Source organism: Cherax quadricarinatus, chromosome 14 (assembly GCF_038502225.1).
Source record: "Cherax quadricarinatus isolate ZL_2023a chromosome 14, ASM3850222v1, whole genome shotgun sequence".
Classification (NCBI taxonomy): Eukaryota; Metazoa; Arthropoda; class Malacostraca; order Decapoda; family Parastacidae; genus Cherax; species Cherax quadricarinatus.
In genome coordinates this window covers 12,319,302-12,338,558 of record NC_091305.1, presented here as the reverse complement: position 1 = coordinate 12,338,558, position 19,257 = coordinate 12,319,302, and the positions used below count along the sequence as shown (strand labels likewise).

At 35.9% G+C, this 19,257-nt stretch overlaps 1 protein-coding gene across 5 annotated transcripts in view; it reads right to left on the bottom strand.

Moving 5' to 3' along the window:
- Positions 1-19,257, bottom strand: part of LOC128695394 (SET and MYND domain-containing protein 4-like) — a 415,476-nt gene that overhangs the window by 74,484 nt on the left and 321,735 nt on the right. For all 5 annotated transcript variants that reach the window (XM_070084852.1, XM_070084854.1, XM_070084853.1 and 2 more), the window contains 3 exons: positions 7,899-8,035; positions 7,412-7,613; positions 6,336-6,573 (listed from right to left, as the gene is read on the bottom strand). In XM_070084852.1, coding sequence (XP_069940953.1) covers positions 6,336-6,573; positions 7,412-7,613; positions 7,899-8,035 — 577 coding nt within the window. The remainder of the gene's footprint in view (positions 1-6,335; positions 6,574-7,411; positions 7,614-7,898; positions 8,036-19,257) is intronic.

The following is a 19,257-nucleotide window of genomic DNA, read 5'->3' as shown; positions in this document are numbered from 1 at the left end:
TTTATAGGTGGGGTTGTAAAAGAAGTAAATGCTAGGGTGTTCGGGAGAGGGGTGGGATTAAATTATGGGGAATCAAATTCAAAATGGGAATTGACACAGTTACTTTTTGCTGATGATACTGTGCTTATGGGAGATTCTAGAGAAAAACTGCAAAGGTTAGTGGATGAGTTTGGGAATGTGTGTAAAGGTAGAAAGTTGAAAGTGAACATAGAAAAGAGTAAGGTGATGAGGGTATCAAATGATTTAGATAAAGAAAAATTGGATATCAAATTGGGGAGGAGGAGTATGGAAGAAGTGAATGTTTTCAGACACTTGGGAGTTGACGTGTCGGCGGATGGATTTATGAAGGATGAGGTTAATCATAGAATTGATGAGGGAAAAAAGGTGAGTGGTGCGTTGAGGTATATGTGGAGTCAAAAAACGTTATCTATGGAGGCAAAGAAGGGAATGTATGAAAGTATAGTAGTACCAACACTCTTATATGGATTTGAAGCTTGGGTGGTAAATGCAGCAGCGAGGAGATGGTTGGAGGCAGTGGAGATGTCCTGTCTAAGGGCAATGTGTGGTGTAAATATTATGTAGAAAATTCGGAGTGTGTAAATTAGGAGAAGGTGTGGAGTTAATAAAAGCATTAGTCAGAGGGCAGAAGAGGGGTTGTTGAGGTGGTTTGGTCATTTAGAGAGAATGGACCAAAGTAGAATGACATGGAAAGCATATAAATCTATAGGGGAAGGAAGGAGGGGTAGGGGTTGTCCTCGAAAGGGTTGGAGAGAGGGGGTAAAGTAGGTTTTGTGGGCGAGGGGCTTGGACTTCCAGCAAGCGTGCGTGAGCGTGTTAGATAGGAGTGAATGGAGACGAATGATACTTGGGACCTGATGATCTGTTGGAGTGTGAGCAGGGTAATATTTAGTGAAGGGATTCAGGGAAACCGGTTATATTCATATAGTCGGACTTGAGTCCTGGAAATGGGAAGTACAATGCCTGCACTTTAAAGGAGGGGTTTCGGATATTGGCAGTTTGGAGGGATATATTGTGTATCTTTATACGTATATGCTTCTAAACTGTTGTATTCTGAGCACCTCTGCAAAAACAGTGATAATGTGTGAGTGTGGTGAAAGTGTTGAATGATGAAGAAAGTATTTTCTTTTTGGGGATTTTCTTTCTTTTTTGGGTCACCCTGCCTCGGTGGGAGATGGCCGACTTGTTGAAAAAAAAAAAAAAATCAATAATACAATGTACCATACTGCCAATTAAGAATGGAAAGATATTGATAAATAAGACATATGTAACAACTAGATATCTTTCTACCAAAATGTTTTACCTGTACAGAAGGCTTCTTCAAATACAGACCAACTTTCTTACTGGAAATAGTGGATTTATTAATTATTTTTATGGAGACATGCAAAACCCATAGGGATCATACAGTGCCTGGGGAACAGAAGGCATTCAAGTTTGATCCAAGGAAAGGGGTAGCTCCAAGTCTTTGGAACAAGAGTCCTTCACCAGTATCAAGGCACAGTCCCCTCTTGTTGAAGGAATAGAGATAGAAGAAGTGGCAAGATGACAGAGAATTTTAACATTTAATATTAATGGCAAAGTTTAGAGCATTAAATCTAAAAGTGCAACAACTTTTCACCGCCTCTATTCTATCAGCAGCTAAGTTTACCCTCACCTGAACTTCAGGTAAATATGAAAAAAAATGTTCAGTCCCACAGCTTTGAAGAGTTGACAGGTGTTTGGTCCACTTATCCTTGATTGAAGATAGCTAGTCCCTCAGCCTATGTAGGTGAAATGTTTCCACAATAAAGATAGCCAAATGTTGTGTATGAGTTTTATTCATCATTTTGTCTGTATTGTATGCCACTAATATAAGGATGTCTAATAAATTTATGAAATGCCAAAAATCACGAACAAGTGATACTAGATACAAAAGAACCATGGGGGAATTTGAATGATGGCCAACTCCCCCCATGGTTGTTTTGCATATTTATGAAATACATACTTTGAGACTACTGGTAGAAATACTTTGAGACAACTGGTAGCAATTCCAGTTGACCGTTATTTGGCACGATTTGAGTATAGCACGACATCCTGTGGCCATAATGAAGTGTTACTTTGTACACACAAAAAAAGGTAAACATTAGTTTGTGTGACTGACTGACTTAGTGACTGACTGACTGCTTACTGAATGATTGACTTGACTTACTGAGTGACTTGACTGACTTACTGAATGTTTTGACTGACTTACTCAATGATTTGACTAAATGAATGACCTGACTTACTGAATGATTTGATTGACTAACTGAATGACTTGACTGACTTACTGAATGACTTGACTGATTTATTGACTGACTTACTGAATGAATTGACTGACTTGCTGAATGACCTGACTGACTTACTGAATCACATGACTGACTTACTGACTGACTTATTGAATGACTTGACTGACTTACTTAATCACTTGACTGACTTACTGAATGAATTGACTGACTTACTGAATGAATTGACTGACTTACTGAATGACTTGACTGACTTATTGAATGACTTAATGAATTGACTGACTTACTGAATGACTTGACTGCTTACTGAATGACTTGGCTGACTTACTGAATGACTTGACTGACTTACTGAATGAACTGACTGACTTACTGAATGACTTAATGAATTGACTAACTTACTGAATGACTTGACTTACTGAATGACTTGACTTACTGAATGACTTGACTGACTTACTGAATGACTTGGCTGACTTACTGAATGAATTGACTGACTTACTGAATGACTTGATTGACTTACTGAACAACTTGACTAACTTACTGAATGACTTGACTGAATTACTGAATGACTTGACTGATTTACTGAATCACTTGACTGACTTACTGAACAACTTGACTAACTTACTGAATGACTTGACTGAATTACTGAATGACTTGACTGACTTACTGAATCACTTGATTTACTGAATCACTTGATTGACTGAATGACAAAGTTAGACACTCCAATACAACCATCAACTTAAATACCAGAACCTCTACCATCCACCTCAGCCCATTAGGGCCACAACATAACTCTCCACTCTCTTCACAATCATCCACAAACACCAGCACCCACAATTTAAGGTAAGAAATACTATTATTTCTGTTACATTTGTAGTCTTAAGCAGTAAAAACAACATCATACATCACAACAATGAACTGCAATTACATATTCACTTTTATTTTTGTAAGATGTGGAGGCCTAAAAAAAGTTGTTTGGCTTTTTTGGGGCTCTCAGGAACGTAACCCTATTTTTCTTATAAGTTCTTCAGTTCATCTAACACGGTTTTACCTAACACAGTGCTTTAAGGAACGTAACTACCATGTTAAATAACAGTCTACTGTACATAATAATAATGGTAATACTTGTTTAGGAAGTACATATACATATTAAATAACATACAATTCAGAAGCCTTAGGGGCCACTGACATGTGGAGCAAGGCAAGAAATTAAAAAAAATTGAAAAACAACAAAAAATGAGTTAATCTTATAGAAAAATACCTTAACACTTTGGCAACACTTTGATATAAGTATCATTGTTGTACGACAATTCTATGGCGAATTATAGTCATTTATAACATGTATGGTAATGCATTAATAATGAACGGATTGAAGTGATTTCCACAATAAACATAAGAGAATGATTGAAGTTTCCCAAGTATTTTCAGATTTGTGTGGGGTAAAAGGCTGATATTACATGCTTACATAAGGTAAAATTCATCTGACCAGTTAAGTTAATTTAAAAAAAAAAATAAATAAATGTGCACAAAGTACACAGGCAGAAAAAAATGTACAAGACTAAAGTTCAGTGGCTAGTTAAAAGTTATTATGTACAGCCTCTTCTCACTTAATGACAGAGTTCTGCTCCTAAGACCACGTCGTTAAACAAATTCGTCGCTAAGTGAGGAGCATACTATAATGGTAGTGGGTTTGGGTCAAACATCTATGATATTGTTTTAATGTCACCTTTGCACCGTTTATAACATTTCTGGTATATTTTTAAACATTTATACAGTAGTGTACTGTATATTCAAGTAAACAAAATAGAGGAAATCAGCTCTAACATACATTATTTCGGTATAAATACTGGTCCGAGTGCCCGTTGTAAGTCTGAGGTGTTGGTAAATGAGTACGTCGCTAAGTGAGGAGAGGCTGTACTGTACTTTCAGCTAAAAAGAAAAATGTGCTTGTGGGACAATAAAATAAAAAGGATAAGACTCATACATAATAAAACAGTTAATGATATGTTGCTATCTCTCTTACTGCAATATTACTATGATTTTTGCAAGATAAGTTATCTGATAGGTACAGTGGAACCTTTGCTTGCGAGTGCCCCATCATGCGAGTTTTTCAGGATACGAGCCGTTGCTCAGTCAATTTTTTGCTCCTGGATATAAGCCAAAATTCAGGTTGCAAGCTTTCCCCTCAAGGGAGGTTCCTTAATGCTGGTGAGGGACTCTTGATCTAGGGAATTGGATCTGTGCTCCAGTTCCCTAAATTAATAATAATAATAATAATAAGCGAGTTTCAGAACATCGCCACTAGGTGGCACAGCCAATGCCACAACAACAGCTGAGCCGTGCAATGCATTTATGTCGCCGTGGAAGCATTTCTCATGTTATTATGGCCAAATTTCTTTTTTCTAATCATGGGTCCTAAGAAAGTAAGTACAAAGGACAGTGCTGAGAAGAAAAAGATGATGATGTTCATGAAATTACAGCATGAAATCATAGATAAACAAGCGAGGTGTGTGGCGACAGTAGAAGCTAGAAACAAGTAGCCTATCCTCTACTCTCCACCTCCACCTCCACCTCCGCCAGCGTACATACACTTTAGAAAACCACTTTATTTCTTTACATTCTCTATTATGTTTTTATACAATATTTCTTATTTATGAAACTAGTGCAGTTTGCCTCACAAACACTCTGTTTTCTCTTATAATAAAACCATGGGAAGATACAGTCAGCAGGAGAGGGAATGGGCGCCACCACCACCACTCGCCATGTTACGGCCGATTTTATTCATTCTAGAGTATATATCATGTTTCAATGTTAATTATATTGTTTATTATGTCATATTAGATGAATTGTGATAGATAAATGAGCCACAAAGTTGATACTAGCATCAAACTGAAGTATTTTTGTCCTGCCTCCCAAGAGCAGGAATTTTGCTGGAACGGATTAATGGAATGGAAATAAGTCACTCTGTCTGACTTTTTTGGGTTATCCTAGGTTCTATACATATATGCTGCTATGTATGATAATTCTATGTAACTGTATTTGTGTATACCTGAATAAACTTACTTACTTACTTACTTACTAATGAGGAAAATTGATTCAGCATACAAGAGGATCGGGTTACGAGCTAGGTCACGAAATGGATTAAACTTGTAAGCAAAGGTTCCACTATACTGGTCACTGAAATTTCTCTTATATTTATTCTTAGTATTTCTTCACATTCCTATCCCATGATGAAAATATCTGATCTCCACACAATGATTATAAAGTTTCTATGAATTATCTTATAATGAAAAGTAATGTGTAACATTTCTTAATATTAGTACAGATTTACTGTGTAAACAAGACCATTTTTATAAGTACAGCCTCTCCTCACTTAGCGACATACTCATTTACTGATGACTCAGACTTACGACAGGCTCTCTGACCAGCATGCATACAAAAATAATGTATATTAGAGCTGATTTCCTCTATTCTGTTTATTACAATATATAGTACACTACTGTACATACACTTAAAAATATACTAAAAATGTTATAAATGGTGCAAAGGTGACATTAAAACAATATCAAAGATGGTTGACACAAACCCTCTACCATTATAGTATGCTCCTTGCTTAGAGATGAATTTGTTTACCAACGTGGTCTTAGGAACAAAACTCCATCATTAAGTGAGGAGAGGCTGTACAGTAGAACCCCCGTATCCACCGATTCGGTATCTGCGGTTTCAGTTATCTACAGTTTACTGTGGCCCAAAAATACTTCTTAATTTTACATAATAATGACCCCAAAGCACGAAAGTAGAGAAGCTGGCAATTCTTCTAAGCCTAAGAGAAACCATGAAGTGCTTCCCATCAGTTAAAGTGACAATTCTCCACCTATCATGCATAATTTATCAATTAAATTTTAAAATAGGTATGTAGAATTTATATATAGGGTCTGCTACTATCCATGGTTTCGGTATCCACAGCAGGTCCTTGAAATATATACCCCGCAGATACGAAGGTCCTACTGTACATGATGTATATTTGAAAAAGGAAATCATGTGCATTCTTATGCTTACACTTTAAAGCACTTCTGACAATGATTTCCATATTCCTCCCGTAGAAGAACAGCTGCAAAAGGCTTTTCTGTGGCAATAACATCTCCCGGCTCAATGTCCTCAGCAGCAACAGCATAACGACCTTGGTTGTTGTCATATTTAACATCGACTTTCTTACTGAGTGAAGGGAAGCGCTCACTGCTACCTTCAGCAAGGTCAGGAATTATTGGAGCAGGTTCTATATAGCCCTCAGGTATATCTGCAAAGGCATAAATGTAATTTGAAGAATAAATGTATCAAATAATGACATCTAAGGAGAAAGACCACAATACAACATTTAGCCTGGCTGCCATAGGCTGATATCTTCACAGTGCCAATACAAGGTTAAGAGGGGCAACTGGCACACTGTTAGCATCTTCAGTCAGTGAGGTAGAATCCAGAAGAGTATTTCTACATAAATATCGACTGGAAAACCTCAGCTGTCAAATGTAGCCTTTGGAAAACCCAAGCAAAGTGATACCCAATTGCTTCTACTACATCAACAGAATTAGGCTAATTCCATACCAGCAATGTTAATGATGGGATCTAGGTCAGGTAAGTACTACAGTACTTGCTCACTAGTTTCTGCATCCTTTTCCATACTGCACTCACTGAGGTAGTGGCACTGAGAGCAGACATTTAATTAAACACTCAAAAAGTATGACATGACATGACATTATGACTTGCATGACCACTCCCCTGTTGTTTTAAATCAAGCAAGCCAATAGTAGTATGACTGTCTGTAGTGACACTGTGAGGTTTGCTCAAGATGAATAACTAGAACAATTAGGAGACAAGTAAGCTATACAATTGTTTAAAAGTTTTCCCTAAAGTTCCTGGGATAAAAGGTAGAAATTCTGATTTAAAAAACTTTGAAATCTTATTATACAGTTATGTGGACCATGATTTTGCTAAAATCAGTTAATCACCCAATAGTTAAGTTTTTCATCTTCCTATTGTTTTTATTATGGAAAACTTGCACGTCATACAAGTTTTACAAAATATAAAATTAAATTTATATTAAGTATATACAATGCTTTTATAAATACAGTACTTACCCCAATTCTTGACAACCTTCCCAGTCTCATACATTTTGAGCCATTTTTGAATGTCTGTCTGATGTTCAATCCTCTTTTCCCTCTCCATCTTGGCCCAGTCCAGCCACTTGAGAGCTTGACGGTATGCATCACGAGCATCAATGTGCTGCTTCATGTGGGACAATAGTCGAGCTTTCCGTTTGTAAAGCTTGTATTTGAGTTCCTATTTATTAAATAGAAATGACCTTTCAACTAGATTTCAAACTTACTAATCCTCAATTGCTTGTAAACACAGAAAAAAAAAAAATTATTACTAATACAAATGAGAAGTCTATTTCCTTAAACAATTACCATTTTCTCTTCCTTTTCTTTACGCTTGATCATCTTATTTTATACCTGCTATTTAAAACACATGAAAATATATTAACAAAGGTTATGTCTACATACAAAAATGCAAGTCTATAGTTCATTCTATAGGTTCATTCTTTCAAAAAAGTACATTACCTACCTTTGGGTAATGATGCTCTAATGCTTCATCTATATCTTTGACACAGTAGTGGTATTCTCGCAGATGATAAAGTGCTGCAGATCGATTGGCAAGGCAGATGGCATAGAGGGTCATCTTCCTCGGATCAGCACATTCTTCTGTAGGTGTTTATAAAACACACTGAAGAACACGAGTTAGATTATTCTAGGTCTATGGAGTGATAACCAATCTTGAAAAATCCATTGTGTTCATTTAGGAAATTAGCAAACTTTGGCCCATTTATGTTATTCTTTTCTGCAGTAACAATTTAAATTAGAAGCTAGACAAGTGCTGTCTTTAGAGCCAGTAACAATCTTAAGCACTATTAGCATAATAATATAATATAAATGTAAGCTGTATAAGCAATATATTTAAGCTATTTGTTGCAATGCAAGCCTCTTGCTACACCTGGGTCATTAGGACTGCAATATTCTTGTAGAATGACATCCATAACACTAATTCAATCACTTAAGCAAGTGATTAAAGTAAATTTGTTTATATACAAAGATATGCACCTCTCAATACATATACAGCTGCTGTATAGCAATACAAAATTTTACAACTAATATTTTTGACTGAGTAATGGACTGGAGTATAGTGAATGTGCAAAGTTATTCCTCCAAGTTCCCTGAAGAACATTTGAAAAAATAACTAAATAAAATGGATTTAAACAGAAGTTAAAGATGAATAAGAGATATTAAATTGCTAGTAACTTAGTGCTAATTTTATTCTTGGGAATTAACAGGAGGACTTTAGTACAATCCTATTGTATCAAAAAAAGCGGGTTTTACTGTCAAAACTTCAAAATTACCTTAATACAAGAATCTCTATACTATACCATTATACCCTTATACAGTATAGGCTGGTGCTGCCAGGTCTTGCACAATCTTATACAATATAAAATTATCATGTGATCCATGAACCTTGGCTCTCTTGTCCATGTAAATGAAAATTTTGGACCACCCTGGACTTGTGTACAATCACACAGCATTACTATAAATTTCACTTATAATTATGACACTTCATAAATTTGTAATTCAGTAGAGTATTACTGAATGCAACAGGGCACGTACACCAATACACGTATCTCTCAGTGCATATCCAGTATGAACAGCATCATTGAAGTTAATGCTTATGTGGATTGCATCCCTAATGTGATTCATGCTAAATTCTATTAATATAAATATTTACATCTGAGCTAAAAGAACATTCTTCAATAAAACATGTATTTAAGCATTAGCATAGAACAAATATTATAATAATACAAAAAAGTGAGACTAGAAAAAAGTGATAATTACAAGCACCACAACAATATAGCCAGGTTTGTTATCTTAGTAGCAATGATCAAGTTATAATCATGAAAGTATAGTACAGTATTTTTAATTAAAAAAAATGTCTTTAGGGTACAAGGGTATCAACTTCTTATCTTAGGATTCACTATCATGCAGTAATCCTTTTTTTTTTTAAATGAGTGTAAAACTTTCTCCATTGGAAGGATCATCATCTGATTAAGACTCATGTATGGAGAGACTGCTGCTTCCTCATAATTAATCCACCACTACCACCACCTATTCTCACTTTCACAGGAGAAAACTGAATGCCTAGGAATTATACAGTGCCTGAGGAATGAGGTAATTAGATTCAGTCCAAGGGGATGGTAGCTCCAGTTCCTTGAACAAGAACCTTTTACCAGTATCAAGGAATGAAGGAATATTAAAGAAAAAAACAAGCTACAGCTGACCCCCCTGTTTAACTACTCAGACAAGAATGGAGAAAAAGCTCATGATAAAACTTGAGATAGGGACCTGCACAACAATATTCCATACTTAATATTTTTTAATGATGAAATTCTAAAAAATGTGTTCATCATAGTTAAATAGCTTTATTACGTGCCCAATACCGATCCTCTGGGTGACAGCCAAAAAAGTAGAGGCACATTGTGTCCAAAGACTGGGCTCCTATGTTATAATAGCTAAGCAAGTTACAGTGGTAATGAATCATGCAAGTACATGTACATGGAAAAGACAGATAACAAAGGACTTGGAGGTCCACACCAAGGTTATCTACTGGGACCTATCTAACTTCTACCTCGATTAAGGACTTCACTTGCAAGTTTATGATTTGGCAACAATTGTGATTGAGTTAGTTATGCAGATATGATCTCATCACAAAAACCTTTCAATGTAGTTTATACTGTATTTGGTTATGAGTTATTTATAGTACAGTATCTTATATTTTAGAAAGGTAAGCCTGAATGTAGACAAGTTAATGTGGTTATGAATTATGTATTTAGAATACGAAAAGTCAATACTTTTCCAGATCGTCTGGCAATATGCCACTGTAGAAAAAATACTGACAATTTTTCAACATTTGTGAGCTGTCTCTGAATTCATGATTTTTTTTCACATTCCTGTATACCTTGTACATGTACTTGTAGAAATGAAGATATTATTATTATTATTATTATTATTATTATTATTATTATTATTATTATTATGATGTAGAGTCCAACAATAATTCTTCTATCAAATTTACATTTAATTAGGTCTACACACTTGGTGGTGTAAACTCCCAAACCCAAGCAGTGGTGACATCCAGGGGATGGGCCCATTGTTCAGTAGAAGCATAATGATGCAATATCCCCATTTTATAAATGCATAACACAAAAAATTAAAAAAATTATCACGATATCGAGAACAGTAGTCAGGGTACATCACCTAATTTTTTTTTATAATTTTAAATGGTTGGGATGGCCCAGGGTCATCAGCCTAATCTAGCTATGGTCAGCTTTTATGTCAAGTCCTTATTTACTAATATTCCGCTATAAGATACAATAGATACTGTATTAATGCTTTCTTTACTGAGATTCAGTTAAAACTCAGTGAATAAAAAAAATTAAAAATACTTCATCCATCAGTTAATGATCCTTTCTTTACCATTAATAATAAACCGTATACGCAAACACATACAGTGGACCCTCGGTTATCGGCTGTTCCAGACATTGGCCAATTCGTTTTTTGCCCACTTTTCTGGCCGAAATTCTATCCCGGTTATCGGCCGTTATTTTGAAGATCGGTCGTAATGGATGCATAATAAATCACTCTTGAGCACATTAAATGTCTTATTTTAGGTTAATATAGACATTTTCATTAATCCATCTATGATATTTTCCTCAAAATTATATAAGAAACATGTTACACAGCATATAAACATAGCATATAAACGCACAATGTTTATATGCTATCGAAAGTGGTGAGTCAGGTGGAGAGTAAACATTACGATTTCTCTGATTCAGCATTAGAGAAAACTGTGAATCTGGCATCTCTCTCAGTAACCGCCGTTAATACATAAGCTTTTGTTTATAGTTCTTGGCATGAAATATTCATTACTTCTACCTTTGTTTATGATGGCATCTAAAGGTAGTTGTTCAAAATGATTAGACTCAGTGAACATGGTAATAATATGGCTGTGTAGTGTAGTCCAGGGGGGCTACACATGTGTATGTACCTACATCTACCGCTGCCTACAAATAACTACTACTCACAAGAGTCTTCAATAAAGGTATATAATGTTCATTTATCATTAAAATTTGTGCTTTATATTTATTTCCTCATTGTTTTCTGTATGTAAGACTATAGTTAATCTTTAAAAAATGTATTTTTTGTTAATATTCTTCGGTGTCTGAAATGGATTAATTGGATTTATGTACATTAATTCTTATGGGAAATATTATTTCGGTTTTTGGCCTTTTCGGATTTAGGCCGACCTTCTGGAACGGATTACAGCCGATAACTGAGGATCCACTGTATTGTAATGCTTTTCACTGGACCCAACTCTTGCAAATATATTTCTACATTTTTATGAAATGATTTTACTTTACGAGTTGTCCTATGGATTTTGAACCAACATTTTACATGAGATATGTGGAGGATATACTCTTACTTTTAAAACTCTTATCAGATGAGATTTGTTTAATTATTTAAACTAAATACAAAGTATTGTAATGACAGTGAATAAGGAAAATAATAAGTTAAATCTAGATGTTGAACATATCAAATGTGGCTTCCTTACTGTATACCATAAGCCCCTATTTAGAGCATCAGGTCTATACTTCATATTTTTTGTACCAACTTTATTTCATTGTGTTCCACTTGGTCTGCATTTAATACTGAAGTCAAATTCTCGCTGAAATTTTCTGAAGCAATATCTATCTGCTTTCATTGTTTCCGAAAATATCATTGTTACAGAAAATAAGCTCTCAGCAAAAATACTTTTGGTTGCAATTCCTAAGGATGTTCTCTATATTAAGTTTCCTTTAAATGAACATTTCAGTTATAATATTGGTAAGTAATGCTATAAATTACAACAAACTAGATACACAAAAATAAGAGTCAAATTCAAATGTACATTACCAGATCATTTGTTCTAATTGTAGTTTTAGATATGTCATAAGTATACATACCTCAAAATTTTAAAACCGAAGTTTGTGAGCATATGAGATTAACATATAGGAGTCTTGCTCCTCTGGCCATATGACCTCACCGAGCTGTCAGAATTCATTCTGAATCTCACACTCATGCAGAGTTCAGATGATTTTAAAATTATTACTGAGCACAAAATATTTGAGATCTGAGACTTTTTTTGGATCTAAGACTTTTTTTGAGCATTCGTATATTAAACAACTTGACTCAATGACAATGATTCTGCAATTACCATGTTTACTCTGAAATAATAAAGTCTGCTTTTCTATATTACAGATAGTGAATGATTTGTCACACATCATATAATATATAATAAAATAACAAATGAATCAATGTATGTTTGTATCAATAACAACACTGTGACTAGCCAAGGACTCAAACCCATGCTGCTTTGGCCTGCCTCAAGGTGAGCGAAAACTCATGACGCCCTAATCCACTGGACCATACAATCCTTAAAAGTAGCGCATCCAGCAGAACTGAATGTTGTACTCGCTACCCAAGGACATATGATGGTGTGGATGACTCTAGGCTAATTTCATTCTAGTTCCTGTTTGGTGTACTAATAAAACGAACAGTATTTTCTATTATTGTGCCCACAAACGAGTGGTATTGATCAATAATAACACTGCGACTAGCCAAGGACCCGAACCCATGCTGCTTTGGCCTGCTAGTCACAGTGTTGTTATTGATCAATACCACTTGTTCGTGGACACAATAATATAAAACACTGCTCGTTGTGCTAGAACACCAAACAGGGACTAGAATGAAATTAGCCTAGTCATCCACACCATCGTATGTCCTTAGGTAGTGAGTGCAACATTCAGTTCCGCTGGGTGCGCTACTCTTAACCCTTTCAGGGTCCATGCCGTAGATCTACGGCTTTACGATCAGGGTTCAAAACGTAGATCTATGCCATGAGCTCAGCTCACTCTGATAAGATGTGAGCAGTAAATTTGGGCCTAGATATGAGAGAATACATCTATGTGGTATGTGTGCACCACATAAAACAAATCCTGCAGCACAGAGTGCATAATGAGAGAAAAAAAACTGAGACCGTAATTTTCGATTAAAATAGCGACTTTGCAGTGTTTTTTCGTATGTTTTTTATAGTTGTATTTACAATTTCTTGGTCTCATTTGATAGAATGGAAGATATCCTACAGAAATAGAGATGATTTTGATTGGTTTTAGTACTGGAAATGGCTTGAAACTGAACTCAAAGTAGCAGAGATGTTAAATTTTTGCCGATGTTCAAGAGTAAATAAATGACCTCACAAGTCTAATACATGACAGCTGGTGGGTCTAATATACATTCACAAATGTGGTGATATTATTTATACAATTATTACAGTATTGTAAAATAGTAAATCTTCTATTTTTTGGTTTGAATAAAAATTCATTATGTGAATAAAAAATCAAAATGGAATTCATCTGTAAAGCCTGAAAACGTAACTAATGAACAGAGGAAATGTTGGTTTAGTGCCAGGAATGCCTGCATTGTTTATTCTGGACCCTATTTTTAAATTGGAATATTTTGAACTTTGCATTAAATTGGTCAAATTACTAATTTCCAGTCACTTTATTTTGTTGTTGAAACAGCTGACTTGGTGATTTCTTGTGCTCAATCGATAGAATAGAAGTAATACTAGTGAAATAGGTAGGAATTTGGTTAACTGGAATACTGTAATTGACCTAAAATGGGAATCAAAGTCGGCAAAATCGCCGATGCGTAAATATCGCAGACACATTAAAATTCGAGAGAGCATAATTTTGTCAATTTTCCATCAAATTTCGTACTTTTTTGTTTTATTACCTTCAGAAAAAGATTCTCTACCATTTCATAAGAAAAAATAACAAAATTATTTTTTGAAAATTCTTGGACCCTGGTGCACACTTTGAAATTTGGCCTCTGGACCCTGAAAGGGTTAAGGATTGTATGGTCCAGTGGATTAGGGCGTCATGAGTTTTTGTCCACCATGAGACAGGTCAAAGCAGCATGCGTTCGAGTCCTTGGCTAGTCGCAGTGTTGTTATTGATCAATACCACTCGTTCGTGGGCACAATAGTATGTATGTATGTATGTATATACAGTGTATTTGTTTTATTAAAGTTCAAACTAAGAACTATAGCAATCAATCTGTCAAGGTTTGTACCCTTCCATTATCTGACTAAATTTTCACTCATGAAAAATTATATAACACTCTTATATGTATTTGCTGAGCTTATATTAATATGTGATACCATGATCAATGTGTATATATTTAATATACCAGTAATATACCTGCAATATACTTACAAGAACATGCATAAAGAAGGACTAGTAAATATTAAAGCTTCAACTGAACAAACCTGCAGATTATGGGGAAGAATATTACCCTCACCTTTGAAGTAGCTTGCATGCTGTTATTGATCACAGGAAAATTTGAAAAGAATCAAGATAACAATAAAAACAAAGGAAAAATATAATTATTTACAGTAATACACTACGCATGCTATTAGTATTAATAATCGTACTTCGTATAATCATAATAGTATTTATAACTCGATTCCCTGTGCACTCAAGCTCATATTGAAAAGAAGATATTAATTAAGACTAAATGAAACCTGAGTAACAGATTGAGAATTAGAGTATAAACCTATGCCTAGTAATATATCTAAAACCTTATTGTATATAAGAGTACTTTCAATTAGGTACTGCACTCTTACATTACCAGAATGGAACAAAATATAGCACTACGTATTTTTTAATTGTTAACAACGAAAGTCCAAGACTCATTTTAGCCCGTACGAACTTTAATTTTAGGCACCCATCCATTGGTCCAATGCAGTAATTCTCAAATCCAGATTCATAGACCCCAAGGAGACCATGGCAAGATTTTAAAAGGTCCATGGTGGGCTCTAAGAATTTAGAAAATTTGCAAGAAAACCCAAGAATTTATCAGTATATAAATAATGAGACTGAAAATGAGCAACACAAAAACTGCTAAACATAAGTTTTTACAAAAATTCCTTCAGTTTTAATCTTCCTTTGGTGAAGGCAAGAGCAAGTAATGTTGCTGCCTCAGAGACGGCAATGCTCATTGGTTCACAGGAAGCCATGGAAGCAATTGTGCATCGCACTGCCTACTTGAAATGATTGCTACTACTGAAATAATGGAATTTTACAATGTAATATAAATAAACAATCTACAGTTAGTGCATATGGGAGAGAGACAATTGCTAAGAAGTATCTGCTCACATGAAGGCCCATCGAGTTACCTGTCAAGATAAAGCTATTACCAATACCCAGAAACAAGTACACTGTAGAAAGGATCCACCAGGGAACCAAACCTGGGAAAGAGAGAAAGCAAAAGATGGGGGAGAAGGAGGAAGGACTGAAGCAATGCTCAACCAGTCAATTTCTCTGCCCTCAGAATCAGCAAAGGGTATAAAGCTCCTTATAACAAAGGCTGGGTCCTGGATTTTTTTAATCAGTGGGTAAATTTCCAGAGACTGACTCATCCAGGTTGTAGACCAAAAGAGTATCCAACATGGTAACAAAACAACCTCCGATAACAAAACTTCATGAAATCCCCACCATAAAACTGAAGACTGAAGAGGTCAGTAACGACTGCGATCTGTGACCACACCAAGAAACCAGACCCCTAGTCCCTGCCTGTCAAAGAAGAGGAATTAGACAAGAATTCTGAAGGAAAGGCAATGCTGCAGCCATGTCTTGGTGAACTACTACCAAAGGGGTTCAGGAAGAGACAACAGGTAAATAGACACACCAATAATTAAGAGGGTGCCAGTCATGCAGGCAGCACTGGCAGGGAAGGGGCCTCTTCTATATCCTAAAAGATCTCAAAGTGCCTTTCAGGTCCAAGGGTAAAGCCCACCAAGGGCACTACCACTCTGCTGACATAGTAACCTGGGATAACAGCTAGGGTGCGTGAAGCACAAATTTGCCTGATGGCATTTAAGCAGAAGCAAGCTAAAGAAAAGTCAGTCTGGAAGAGAGAATCTCCTCCAGGAAAGAAACAAGAGTGGATGAGCAACAGGAGGCACTGGGACCAGGGTGAAGGAAAATTACATTAAGGGCACATGGTGTTAGTTGAGGGGCCAGTGGAGAAATGGCTGAGGCTGGAATTAGGGCACAAAGGCGAGGATCACAATGATCCCAGGTAAATGTCTGATGGTAAAAGCTTTTTTAAACCCTCAGACCAAAGTAGCAAGCAGTATGGAATCAGGAAAGGATGCCAGTTTCCATAGTAGATTTTGCCCTGACAGGACAAACTGCAGTGCCCAGAACGAAAGCGCTTTGGGCACCAAAAGAGGTGAAATATAAGGGTGCACAGGGGGAAAAAAAAGGTGGTTCTGCAGGAGGCCGGAAAGTGGGGGATAGGCCAACCTGGGAAAGTTGGAAGGATCAAAGCAAACTGAACACCTCCATGTTTATGAGCCCAAGGTAGTTTCCTCCACTAGACTGCAGGCCCTTCAAGATCACAACATCAGCAAGCACTACCTGAATGGGCACAATTTTGTCATACCTACAGCCAATGACAACTTTGGAGAATCAGGATTCCTTACATGAGACTGCCAACTCATCTTTCAATGGTTATGTTAGAGACGACACCCCAGTCAAGGATGGAAGAGAGGTTGCAGAAGATTCACAAGGCTCCACCCATCTCTAGTAACGAATGTGGCAGTGTTAAGGGACAAAGACACTGCCCTTGGTGGAGCAGACTATAAGAGCCAGAGAGAACATCAGATGAGGAGTGACATCACTGTCACACAAAGGCTTTGATGACTTCGAAGCAGTTTTACTCAGTGATATCACCAGATACAGATAGGTAGTTCTCCACGGAAATTACAGTAAGGGGAGGGGTGGCCCTGTCCACTAGGGCAGAGGTCATATCTGTATGTACTAGGAAAAGAAGACAAAAGCAGTGACATCTAAAGGGTGGTGAAGGTTAAGGGAATCAATTGGCAGTGTTATAGACTGGTGACACAGGTGTAGGGTGGCAAAGACAAGAGGAAGGACAACCTTCCAGGCCAACTGCTGACCAAGTCTGCCTGACGAATGAATGTCTTTGGTGCACATAATTTACGCTTACTCTAACCTTGTACAGTGTCACTATCAGATCAGGGGTAGACAAGTAATGTGGCAGTACTTACGTTAATTTTGTTACCTAATGTATTTGTTTAAGCCTTTCATCCCTTTCATACTACAGTTGCATCCTAGGATCTATACTATACAGATAATGTTGTTTGGAATCAAACAGCATAACACTGTCTACTCAGTTTGAAAAAAAAAAAAAAAGGTCGCTTGAAGAATCTACCACCAAAGGAAAAAGTAAACTACAGACAATGCCCATGTTTTGATCCCCGGCAAGGGTAGAAACACTGAGCATGTTCCTTTACAACTGTTGTCCTGTTCATCTAGCAAGCAATTAGGTACCTGGGTTAGTCGACTTGTGTGGGTCGCATCCTGGGAAACAAGATTGAGGACCCCAGTGAAAATAAGACAGGCAGCCCCTCGATGATGCGCTGCCTTTCTTGGGTTATCCTGGGTGGCCAACCCTCCAGGGTTAAAAATCCAAGCAAAATTTTATCTTCATGTATCTAATAAAAATTCACTACCTCGATTACTGCTGCTTATAAAAAAAATTAATGTGTAACTTTCTGATAACCTGTACCGCTTGATTAAATATTATTTTTATTATATAACCTATGACATTTCTTATTAATGGAATTATATATTTTTACACTTAAGTCTGTATAATCTATTAGGCCAAAACTTTAAACTTAAAATGTGGCTCTTACACTTTTGCTCTTATCCTTATCTTGTATTGTGCCTATAACCCCCAAAATTTATTTCATTTATGAAACTATTCATAACTTACTATGAACATGCTAAAGTAGGCGTCATCGTATTATTATAATCATGGGGGAGCGCTAAACCCATAGGAATATACAGCACCTGTAGGGGGGATGGAAGGTATTCAGGCTCAATTCAAGGAACCAGAGCACAGATCCAATTCCCTAGATCAAGAGCCCCTCACCAGCATCAAGGAACCACCCTTGAGGGGAGGCCTCATCATAAATAAGCCGCACATAAACAAATCACAGACAACAAGACTGCTCACCATAACCTATTGTTTGAAATATATAATACCAAAATATGTTCACGTCACTCACTTAAACTTGTATGGTCCTTGTGGGTTTAGTGCTTAGTCTTGATTATAATAATAATCCTCACATAAATGAATACATATTGATGTACGTACTCCTAAATTTCCTAAGCACTGACAAGGCTAACTTATGAAGGACAGAAAAGTTCATACCTTCCTACACCTCGAGATTTTGAGGTTAGAGGACACATCCAAATGTTCTCTATCATATTTAAGTCTAAGCCAGTTATTAATGCATGGAAAAACTCACAATAATTGAGCCAATTCTTTGTCTGCAGCAGTATGGCACTGTTTTTCTCAACTGTCAGGCAAACAGTCTGCCTAAGGTGTACTAATGGGTGTGCATATTTATGAAGCCTACTGTTTGTATCCAACACACATTTAAATTCCTCTGCAAGTCTGAAATCCCATGTATTTAAAAAGGCTTCATAAATGCTAGTGCAGTAGGCTTATATATATATATATATACATATATATATATATATATATATATATATATATATATATATATATAAATATATATATATATATATACATATAGATATATATACATATAGATATATATATATATATATATATATATATATATATATATATACATATACATATATACATATATATATATATATATATATATATATATATATATATATATATATATATATATATATATATATATATATATATAT